At 49.5% G+C, this 12409-nt stretch overlaps 1 protein-coding gene across 9 annotated transcripts in view; it reads right to left on the bottom strand.

Annotated features, from left to right (window-relative positions):
• The window catches only part of ADGRB1 (adhesion G protein-coupled receptor B1), a 284292-nt gene that overhangs the window by 77364 nt on the left and 194519 nt on the right, over positions 1-12409 (bottom strand). For all 9 annotated transcript variants that reach the window (XM_069780159.1, XM_069780156.1, XM_069780162.1 and 6 more), the window contains one exon: positions 11320-11461. In XM_069780159.1, the coding sequence (XP_069636260.1) occupies positions 11320-11461 (142 nt within the window). The remainder of the gene's footprint in view (positions 1-11319; positions 11462-12409) is intronic.

The raw sequence follows: 12409 nt of genomic DNA, 5'->3' as shown, positions 1-12409 counted from the left end.
ACCAGCGTGCCGAGCAAGGGGACCGCAAGTGAGGAGAGCGGAGGTCTATTCCCAGCTTGCCCGCAGGTCAACTGTGTACGCGTGGCTCCATCATTTAAGCCAATCTTTTCAAAGTCCTCTCAGCCCATCTGCTTTAGATTGTAAACACTGGCCTTAACTTCCTGGAGCCCTATTTCGACCCCCTGGAAATCGAAAAGAATAATACTGCCCTCCATCTCTCTTCCAAAGCTTAATTCAGCTTAGATTTCTGATATGTGTAAATGCCTTAGGGGGTTCCTAGGGCTATGTCAGGACAATCAAGCACCAGCATCTCATTCTCTGCTGCGCAGTATTAACATGGGAAGGTAGGGAGGAGAGAGAGGAGAGAGCTTTTGGCTTAACTGTTTGTGAGCTGGCCAGATGGAGTGCCTGTTTTTCAAATCTTTGCTTTTCATGCATATGGCAAGACTTGCTCTATTCCAGCCTTTGCCTTTAAAGCATGTTGAAGAGAAAATAAAACCATTTTCCACAGTAAAGCTGGTAATAATCAAAACAGCCTATTCCTCTAAGGGTACGCGCTCTTTCCTTCTGAGACCACAGAGGCAGAAGTGAACTTTAATCAGATTGTGCAGTACCGCTGGCACAGGCACTGCGGTAAGCAGCAAACCTCTATCTCGCAATGTCAGTCCTAGAAAATAAAATGGTCCAGGACCCACTCCATTGCCCTGAGATGAATTGATATGGTACAGATAATGTTCATACAAACTCACCGTTCAAAACAGAGGGGGCTTGTCCATACTGCCTAGTGGAATATTCATGGACCATGCCATCCCCTGGACCACAGCTGGACGTTGCTAGTTGGCACAAGCCAAGACACAGCCAGGGAGCATTATAACAATTAAACAGTAGGGACAATTACAGGACAGTGCTAGAGTGCTTTTGCCATGGAATTTTTTATTATTATTATTATTATTATTATTATTATTATCATTATTATTACTACTACTACTACTATTACTGTTACTATTACTATTATCATTATTTTACAGTATGGAAGTATGCTCTAACTAGATTAAAAATTAGCCTTCTTTACTGCTCCTTTCTGTTTGGGATTGCTCCTTCTGTGTACTCATAACGGATAATCAGTTCAAAGCCCGTAACTGATTTGCAAGCCGGTTCTTGCATTACCCATCTTGCCCTAGTTTCACAAGTGTGCCCTCATCTCTAGTAACTTCGCAGCAGAAGTGCTGAGCACCTTGCAGGGAAATGTGGTAAGATTTACACACAGTTAAAATAAAATAACTCCATGGCAGACTGGGAATGGAAAATGAGGGTGGAATCCAGACTGTGTTTATCCTGATTTAAGCAGTGTTTTGGTTCCATGCCAGGCGACAGCATTTCACCAAACTATTCCAAAACAGCCCGCTGTTTGTTTTACTCTATCAATATCATGCTGGTGAGTGATGCCAGACTGACAGCTCTCCCCACTGCATGGGCAACACGTGCCTTCCCCGTGCTCGCCCTTCGGAAAGACCCGACTGAGGAGCGGGGGGAACACCTGAGGCCATGGTGTCTGGCGGAAGACTTCTGTCAAAGATGCTCATATCACCCTGCTGCCTACCATCGTGGGGAGCAAACATCTGCCTTCCCGTTCCCTTTCTAGCACCCTTGCCTGTTGAAGACGAGTCCTTAAGAAAAAGCTTCATCCAAAGCACAAGCCGCGAATACTTGTGCAAAGGCTGCTCAAGCCATCCCTAAAACATCTCTTAAACCCTGCCTTCGTTCAGTCCCTTTAATCATTACTTGCAGATGTGATTCCTCTCCTGTAGGACCCAGGGAAAGGTTTCCACCTCTCACTGTTCAGTTGCTGAAGATCCTTGTGCTGGCAATGGCTCCTGACCCAAACTAGGGTGGAAACAACAACCTTGAAGTAAAAGATGTCTCCAGCTCATTACCAGTCCTCAGAGGCTTTCAGGGGCTTATTGGCTAGAGCTCACCTCTGAAAAGGAGATGAAGGGATTTCAGCTATTTAGCAGATGATTGGTACGCTGTTACGATGATAACACAGCTTTATTCCCATTGCAATTTGAAGAGCCCTTGGGATCCTGCAGGTTTCCACCCATTCAGGGCAATACACAGCTGGTTACTGGGGAGTTACTGGTGCTAATTCCCTCTATATGGGACAGTGATCTCAAAGCAGCACTCAAGGAATCAGCTTCTGGCCCCGATACCCATCTCATTCACAGGTGAGTGATTGGGAAGTAAAACTGTAACAGCCCCTGGATTTACAACTGTACCGAGCTGATATAAACAAGATCAAAACTGGCCCTAGTAGTAGGATATTCCCCATCTGGGGAATGGCTGACATGATTACGATATTTAAAAGAGCAAAAAGAACAATTTGTCATGGAAAATGAAAGCATTGTCTTGCTTATGGGAAAAGAGCAGCATCATTTTACTTTCACAGATTTACTGAATATATTCTGTATATCCTTTTGGTTAGTAGGGCAGATAGCTAGTGAACACTCAAGCTGCAGACTTCGTTTTGACTGACTGTTATCACGCATAGCATAATCCCAGTTTCCTGATCAGACAGTCCTAACATTTAGACGGAAGTTTCAAGCTCAAATACTCACAAGTCTGACATTTGTTTTCCATGCATATTGCCCTTTTTTGCTTAAAGATTGCCATTACTGCCAAAATCTTGCCAGTAGATTTGTCCACTCCGCTATTCATAGATAGCAAAAGTATGAAGGGCACAAGCCTTTCAGAAACTGATTCAATTTCGGTTTAAATGAGTAGACATATGTTGTAAAAAAATAATAATGGCTTAATTTCCATGTCTCACTGCTTGGCAATTCAAGGGCAACCTAAGCCTTTAGGCAGGGCACAACTGAGCTCAGTGGCGAAGCAGCTTGCCAAAATTACCTAAAAAGGGCTTTTCCAGGCCAAAGTACTACGGAGACAGGTGCAGAACGATACAAGAAAGACAAGCAACGTTCAACAGTTCGACTGACTCTTCAAACGCAATGTGCTTAGTCCTTGAACTGCTTTGAAAAGGAAGATAATCTCATTTAGCACTAATGCGCTGACTCCCACCCTTGATGAGCCTGTGAAACCCAGCCTCCATCACCCACTTGTTACCATTTTCAAACAAGCACCTTTGTGATGTCTCCCACGCCGTCCTTTGCCTTGGGAGCACCTCCCCAAAAAACACTTAGGAAGCTATCCAGTGCTCTTACTTTAAACCTCCTCTGTAAAACCCTGCTTGGTGCAATGCCTAAAAAATGATCCTAACAACGGCAGATGTGCCACGACTTACTGCAGATCGCGATGACTAATGCCCTCGCGCTGTTTACATGTGCCCCCGCACCCGCCTGTATCCAAGCATCCTTGTACTTCAACTGGAAATTTCAGCTGTATTTCACCTATTTTGGGTCAGGGTAGCTTTTTGGCTCGTTCAGCACAGAGCAGATTGAAGTTGTGCTCCACAGCCGAAGCCTCCCAGGTGACGTGGTGGTCCAAATAACACATTATAAATCTAAAATAACAATGAATCAACAGCTACAGCTGGATACGGAAAGCAGGCAAGGTGGCCTCCCCAGTTGTGGGCTGACTCTGTGGTTTTTCCAAATATGTGCCCTAACCCACCAGGGCTTCCCCATCTGCCTCCATCCCGCTCCTCCACCTCCCAGTAACGTGCCACACCTCTGCCACGTTTCTCTCTTTTACACAGAAAGAAGCAGACACAAAGGGGACCTAGTTCACAGAATTATAGGCAAGAGGGTGGGAAAAGACCTGCCAAGCTCAGCTCACCCATTCGCCTGCCTCCAAGCCACCTAAACCGTGCCCAGACTGTTCAAGAAAACCTTTGCTGATGGAGGCTAGGTGCTTGACTATCCCTGCAGCCAGAAGGTTTTCCCTTGTGCCTAAATTAAACCTCTCACACTGCAATTTGAGTCCAATCCCCAGCAGACAGAGAAAGCAGATTACTCCCTTTCCGCAGCTACCTTCTACCCATTTGAAGACTATTATCCCCTTTCCCCTCAGTCTTTTCTCCTTGAGATAAGAGTCAAACCATCTCACAGAGCTCACCTCCGCTCACCATCAGCATGGAGGTACCACACCAAACACCTCTGACACGTCATCCTCTCCCATGCACCTACTCACACACTCCCACGCTCACATACCGTACCAGTCATCCTGCTTGAATACAGAGCAGACCATCCCGGAGAGGTACCGCTCACCCCCTTTGTTCACATTTCTGGCCCTCGATGGTTCAAATCTGCACACACTGAGTCTGAGAGCTGCTTTCCGAGCTCTTAGAAAAGGGGCAAGTGGGAATTGGGAAGACCCTGGTGTCCTGGCTTAAATCCACACCTCCTTTAACAGAGCAGTAAGCTGTGGCTGGGTAATAGGGCAGCTGTCACACTTGCTAAGCTGCCTTCATGGCAACAAGCCATTAAGCACTGCAGCTCAAAATAAGCACCAAACCCCTCAGGAACGCCTGGACACGCAGTATCCCAGAGATGCACGGTGAATCTTTAATTTCAGCTGAAGACAAGGGACTAACCTCCTGGTCTGCTCCTGGAGTACCTTGGTTAATGGCAGTGCTGCTCTTGGCTTTACACCGAAGGGTGAATTTGGCTCGGTATTACTCACGCTGAAGCAGCGAATCCCACACCGGTTTTAAGCTCCCAGCCACTTGATCATGTTCCTCTCCCACGTCCCTTTCAGATGAAGAGATACAGGGTGATGCAGCATTTGCCTGCAGAAGAGTCACTGCCAGGGCTGCGCGGAGCTCGCTGGCTCCGGCTCGCGGGGGAAGAGCTGCAGACCCACGCTGCTGCAATCCCACCGCCTGGAGTTTTGTCTTTGTGAGTTAAAGACCTGAGCGTATCCACAAGCGTGGAGCAGAAACTCAGCGGAGGAAAGCTGTCAGCTGTGAATATCTACCGAACTACCCGCTGGATCGACAGACAGCTGAATCCGCAGACAGCCGCGAAGGAGGTGGGATGCTAGATGACTGCTTATTATGCTGAGCCAAATCCTCTTATTATTACCTTGCGTGCTACCTGTCTTCTTTTAATATATTCAAGTGTTGTGTCTCCTAGAAGCACAGAACTGAGAGGGATTTCCTATCGTCTCCAATTCCTTACCTACGTATGTTCAAACACCAATCACTTATTTGCTGATGGGATCCCTTCTTAGATATCTGTCTGCAGCATATAGCAACGGCAATCTCCATTCACTTCTCCCACCAAAATAACTAACCCGGGGTTCCTCTGCTCCCTGGCACCTGGAGCACAGCACGAGCTCTATCAGTAATCCCCTTCCTGTAAAAACCCAACTTAAATCATCTGTACATTGAGTCCGGGTCCTCTCCAAACTCAAAAGAGATTTAGCCCAAATTCACTCTGCAATGCATACTGACAGACTTCAAGTCAGCGATGACAAAGCAAATGTTTAAAAGCGGGTGACTTCCAGCAAAGCGACGATGTAGGATCACAATTCAGCCCCTCTGCTAAGAGGCCACATTTGAAAAATAATGCAATTCTTTTAAGAGGGAGCTGGACTGTGGGTTGGCCCATTTGGCCATCTGAAGGCATGACACATCCTCTCTACTTCCTAATTGCATTATAAGAGAGAGTGGGAGGGGAAAACTGGCTGCCCAGCTGGTTCGTACCCTATCTTCTTCATGCTATCAATGCCTGCTGAAAGTCAGGGGGACTATACCAGGTTTAGTGAAAAGAGCATCCCTGCTGAGCAAAGGGAAAAGCAGCTTGTGATTTGCAGAATCACAGCCTGCTCCTACGGGCTGCCACAGACCTCAGGGAAAGGCACCCCTGAGAAAACACAGCAGCTGCTCCTGATGTGGAGCAGGAGATGGGCGAACCCCAGAAATCCCCACCATAACCTTCCCCAATCTCAACACAAAACTGTCCTGAGAGACGGGCAGGACTCCAGCTGGAGCGTCCCTTCATCACTCCCACTTTGGCCCCTCTGTATCCGGGGAGAGTCCGGCGGTAACAGCACAAATCTCCAGGAAATCTTAGGAAACATTTCCAGTCCAAGGGCTGTGCTGCAAGAGGCACAATCAGATCCTGAGAGTCACTCTACGCACAGCAGCATCCCAGAGAGGACAGGCTGATTGCACGAAGAGGTGCCAACGGCACAAGCGCGGGAGGCTTGCAGAGGATTTGGACCTCAAAAACCCAAATGTTCACAGCTCAGCAATGTTTGCCCTGGCACCGCTCTCGCTAACCGAACGAGCGGAGGCTCCTAATGCTCTGTCAGGGAAATGACAGCACTTGGTGTTTTTCTGTAGCACCCTTCAAGCTTGGGGCACTGGGCAAATGTGGATGCAACACAGCCTGGGATGTCACCTGCAAGGGTGCTGCAGCAGGAGAAACGGAAGCAGAAAACAAAGAAGTGATTAGCCCAAGGTCACAATTTCACTTACAGGCACAGAAACAGCTGTGGCTGTAGCCTAGCCAATACACCCAGATACACCAGTCTAATAAAGTCTTCCCTAGACCCCTGTACAAACTGGCAGTAGTTTGATGCCTTAAGACGTCAAGCTGGGCAAAACTGAGAACTTCCCTTCACCGCAAAGGTCCAACTTTTGAATCAAAGGGTTAACACTGCAGGAGAAGCAGCATCATTAGTAACAAAACCTGAAAACTATTGTAAATGTGGGCACTGGCTGTTCTCAAGGTATGCAAAAGGCTTTGTTCTTACCCAGAATCCAAATCTCACATGATAAACGATGGTAGAATATAAATGTTAAAACGTTCCTCTCCAAATAAAGTGCTCCGGTCTTATCTAAGTGAAACACTGCTATAATTTCCCATCAAAATGTTGTCAGAACTGCTACACTCGTACAAAATATTTTAATTCATGAACATCAACATTTTTTTCCAGGGAAAAAGCATGCTGCTGGAAAACCTGGATCTACTCCCTGTGCAAGCAAGGCCTTATGGAGTTTTGAGACCTTAAAATAACCCACCTTGTGTCTGCACACTCTCCATGAGGTACAGAGACCTCCCATAGCACAGGGCAATCTTTTCAGACAGAAGATCTTCAAGATACAGCAAGATCACACCAGACCTGCATGTTGATTCCCCTCCCACAGCCTGCTCAGCCAAGTCACACGCTGAAAGTCTACTCCCCACGCTTCGTTATTTCCCCAGGGTAAAAAGGATTTCTTCTCCTCTGCTGCACACACAATGTTGGGATGTTTTCAGGAAGAAAAAAAAAGTTAACATTGTGAGTGGAGAGAGGAGCTCAGAAGCCACTGTCCCTTTGGGTAGGAAGCATGCCACAAAAGGTGCTTTGCGTTCATGCAAACTGGAGATAACAATGAAGAAAGCCTCTTCCAACATCCTAGGATATCATAGGGTCAGGGCTACTCACTGCATACACTCCCCTGCCTTGCCAGCACGCTTCCAAGTCGGTAGTTTGGTCTGTTACAATACACCTCACAAAAATACACAGGTAAAACCCTGCCAGCTAATGGTTTGCCTGTCAGTAAACACTGCCGTGGAGATGAGATGTTCCAAAAATTCAGCATGGATGTAACAAACTCAGCATCCATCCAAGTCCTTGCCACTAGAACCTTTCAACTTTCGCTAACACTAGAAATGAGAGCAGAGCTCAGATGCCTAATTCTGATCAGCCTTGTCTCTGCAGATGAGGCTAGGAAGTAGGGGGAGAGAGAGCAGAGATATATTTGTACAGTCTTACTACGGTCCTAAGTGCTGTAAGAACCAAGCTTTAAAGCTTGATTGACTTCATAAAGGCCAATCATGAGCTGTTAGGCAGAAGAGACAACACAAGCCAAACTCAAACGAGACAACCAAAGAGTGAAAGGCTCTCTTGCGCATCCTCAGGCTCCCGCTCCCTTTCCCTCCCACCTCCAAAAAATTGCCAAGACTGCCAAGAAATATTGAAAAAACACCACCACAAGACTCTTAATCAGCCTGGCCACAGTTTGCAAAGGTATAGTTTGAACATGTGGCTCTGCTGTTTCCTTTTGCCCTTATTCTCTGTTAGCACTGCTATTAACATAGAATCATATGAAAATGATGCAGGTGTAGCATCAGAGCACGTCAATACCATTGCCCTACCAAGTTAGGCATGGTGTAAAACCAAAACGAAAAGACAGCTTCAAAAGCTTGTCTATGTTCATTAATTTAAGAGGTTTTAATCTTTCATTATGGTCAACCAGTATCATGCCAAACCAGTGCAAGAGGCTGGCTCTGTCTAGTCAAAATAGCAGGGTCCAGGTGAAATCGGATGCAGAGAAAGAGTCAAATTTGAACTCCAGCTTTTGAGCTGGATCAGAACAGGTTCATCATGGTTTAGGGATGTCTGTCTCCAAAACTGATTCAAAACACAGCACTTTCAGCCCCTAGCTTCATTGAAATCAAGGAAAACTGTTTCTTTTCCCTGCCACATGAGCGACCCTCAGGGCCCAGCCCAGGGAAACTCTGTCCTTGGCAAGTCCAAATTGGCTGCCTGGGCAGCAACAGTCATCCCCCACAAGCCTTTCATGGTCCTTTTTCACTGCAAAGAAGCTGTGCCCATGTCAGGGTTACAAATATTTCAAGCTGCCAGGGCCAAAGACTCCAGAAGGGAGATTTGTAGCAATAAATAATATTAATGACACAGGCGGACGGAGCTTCTTGTCCTGAGAGCTCCAAAGGCACATGAAAAACTGCACTATAAATGTCACCACCGCAGACACCGACGATGACGAGATGCCACCTCTGGGGAAGGGAGGCAGCATGGTCTTGCTCAGAATGACACTCGGGCAAGAAACCGGGGGTGGTACCACGAGGACCTGGATGAACAACGCACCACAGCATCAACAAACCCTGGGTTTTGCTTAGTGGGGGGGACTCAGGAGGTAGACTGGCCCTAGCTTTCCTCCCAGCATGGCCAAAGGATTCATCCTGATGCTTGTGAGTTGACTCCAGGCTGGGAAAAAAAATGAGGTGAAAATGTAACCCAACCAGCAGCCAGCGGAGTTGGAAAGAGGATGAGGGAAGCAATTTTAGGCCTAAACCCCAAAGGACCAGCTGAGAGGTTAGTTGCAGATACAATAAAACATGCCTGGGGGAAGGAAGCTGCGTCCTCCTGCAGCCAAGCCCACTCTCAGATGCGAAAATACTTGCATGGATGATAAAGGGCTTACACCAACCCTGTGTTATCCAGATAACACTCCAAACACCTAGAGCTGAGGGAGTAGAGCTGTCTGGCCACGTCAAATTAACCATTTTTTCTCCTAGCTGCTTAGTTAAATAATGCCAAGCACTGTGTGACCATAAAGTCTCTGTTAGAGAAACTTCTGCCTTAGCCAAGCCAAAGTCTCCTTTCTCTCTTCCCCACACTGCCTGGTCCTCTGCCCACTTCCAGAAGAAGGATCAGCAGAGAACCTTCACCAGCAGCTCAGCTGCACACCTGGGCTGCCTTCCTTTCAAGCTTTGCCTTAGAAGCATTCCTGCCACGGAAATCACAATTTATTTTCTCCAACCATGCAGCCTCCCTAAAGTTTGTCAGGACTGGGTTGCTTGCAACAGCACGGAGTCCTTCCCGCACGGGACGAGGCTCACCCCTCAATCATCGTGGTGGCCATCACAAACTCAGAAGCCAGATGCTTAAGCTGCTGTAGCTTGGGCTGAAGGGTGAAGGGGCACAGGGGAGGGTGTACAGAGCAGCAGGGTACAGAGGGTCCCGGCTGGCTCACCAGAGCTCAGCCTCTCCACCCCGAGAAGACTGGGTACCAGTTCTAGAGAGCACTAGCCCAGCAGGCTACCTCCCTGCCCGCTTAGTTTCACACAGACCCCCAGCCTGCCCGGCAGAGAGACAAGGAAACAACAACCCGTAGAAGAAGACGGACGCAGGGACGCCAGCATCAATGCAACCAGTTCCTTCCAGACCCCTTCCAAGTGGGACCCCCAGTCCCGGTCCTACCTTGAAGCATCCTTCAACCGGCGCATCGCTACCGAGACCAAAAGCTTGGAGTCTTTCTCACGAGGACCACGAGAGCGGCTCTACCCGACACCCCCCGAGCTCATTTCACAACGCTGTAGTGGCTGGGCCTGCACGGGGCCCGGGCAAACACAACCAACGCTGTGTCTTTAAAACCACTTCAGTGCAGATGTTGTTTCCATGGTAACTAGTGGACCAAATACATTAGTGTTTCTAATAATAAACCAAACCTTCATCTTGGAAAATGTGATCCCCCCCCTCCGTTTACCACCATCACCCTTCCTTTCTTCCTTTCCCCTCCCCTTTCACTGAATTAAGCCAGCATTTAACAAGCAAGGCATAATTAGTAAATAATTGCAAGGGCCCAGTAACTCCCAGTGCCCAGGCAGATGGAGAAGAGCGAGGTGGAGAGGAGGCGGGGGGCTTTGCTCTGTGAACCTGGCAACTGTCAAAAAAAAAGGATGAACTACTTAAAAAAAAAAAAGAAAAATTAAAAGCACAAGGTGGAAAAGAGGAGCCTGCAAAGCCCCTTTTGACCACCCCAGTATTGCTTTTGGTGCCCTGGCACCCGCTCCGCTTTCTGACTCAGGGTGCAGCCGCCCAGTGATAATTTCTAGGAATCTCGCACTTTTTTTTCCGGAGGCTCCGTCCGAGACGCGGCACCGGCTTCATGTCACCGACAGCGCCTGAAACTTCACAACTCCTCCTCTCCACGGTCCCCTATTCTGGAGTGGGGACCCCCCCTTACAGACATAGACACCCCCCCCAAAAAAAGCGTGGGGTGGTGAGAAAAACACTGAGGCAGGGAGAGGGACACGAGTGAGCTGCGGGGGGGGGGGGGGGGGGAAGCGTGGGGCGATTCCCTAAAAAAAAAAAAAACAACAAAAAAAAGACACGTGCGAAGATTTTGTGCGTGGGGAGCCCACGGGAGTGACTGCCCCCCCCCTTTCCAAGTTCAGTGGGATTTGTATTCAAGCGCAGGGATGGAGGGATGGGAGGAAGGGGGGGGAAAGCAGTTGAGCAGCAGTCCCGGTATATGCGTGTGTGTGACCCCCCCCTAAAATTACGGTGAGGGTCGTGGGGAAGGGGAGAGGAAGGGCATCGGTGGGAAGGGGGAAGGTGATGCAAAGCCTCACGCCGTGTCCCCACGGTCCCAGTGACACCGGACTGCAGCAGGGCTCGGCTCTGGCCCCCCGTGGGGACCGAGGATGCTCCGGCGGTGTCCCCATCCCTCCTTCTTTTATTTTCCCTTGTCCCCCCCATCCATTTCTCCATCTCCCCCCCTCCCTTTTCCCTCTCCCAACTCCTCCTCCCTCCGCGGCACAACCGGCGGGACTCACTCACCATGTCGGGGCTGAGCTGGGCTAAGATGGCGAAGGAGGAGAACCGGTCACACAAGCACTTAGTCCGGGAGGAATCGAGCGGGACCGTTCGGCAGCCGCGCCAGGACCAGGAACCGGGCGGAGAGGCGGAGGCGGAGGCTTTGCTGGAGGGAGGGAAAGAGGGATGGAGGGAGGGATGGAGGGATGGAGGGAGGGATGGAGGGAGGGAGAGAGGGATGGGCCGGCGGAGCGGGGAGAAAGGGAGAAAGCCACCGTCAGGGTGGGTGGGGAGCGGGCATCGCGCTGGGGTGGGGGGACCACCACCCCCATTCCATCCCCATCCCACCCCCATCCCATCCCCGGACCTGCATCTTCTAGTCCTGGTCCTGGTCCTCGTCCCCGGCTCTGACCCCTCCAACACCCCCCCATCCATGTAAAAGTGCCCCTCCAGCCCCCCCCCCGGGCTGCCCACTCTCCCCATATACATCTCCCTAACCCTATAGCCCCTGTACCCCGTGTATGCACGTAGAGCCCTGTCCCACACACCCACTATGCAGATGGATAACCCCATGACATACACCCCACGTAAGGGAGCATAACCCTATCGCCCTGTCCCACATATCTCGTCTACACCTCCGTAACCCTACAGCCCTGCTCCACTTACCCCACTTAGGGATGCATAACTTTATGGCTTTGTCCCACACACCCACTCCGTGGATGCGTAACCCCTCCAGCCCTGTGACACACACCCCACGTATGGAGAAATAATCCTATAGCCCTGTCCTACGCAACCCAAGTACACCTCCCGATCCCTGCAGCCCTGTCCCACATATCCCATCTACAGATGCAGAACCCTATAGTCCTGTCCCACATGTCCCATACACGGATGCATAACTCCATAGTCCTGTCCCATATATCCCATACACGGATGCATAACTCCATAGTCCTGTCCCACATATCCCATACACGGATGCATAACCCTATACTCCCATCCCACAGACCTGACATACACCTCGCCCCCCCATAGCCCCATCCCTCACCCCACATACCCCTTCCACCCCTGCCCCACACCCCATATAGATGTGTCCCCCTGATCTTGCCCCCCCCCAGAC

This window comes from Haliaeetus albicilla, chromosome 3 (genome assembly GCF_947461875.1).
Source record: "Haliaeetus albicilla chromosome 3, bHalAlb1.1, whole genome shotgun sequence".
Lineage (NCBI taxonomy): Eukaryota > Metazoa > Chordata > Aves > Accipitriformes > Accipitridae > Haliaeetus > Haliaeetus albicilla.
The sequence above is the reverse complement of the archived record's forward strand: the minus strand, read 5'-3'. Positions and strand labels throughout refer to the sequence as shown.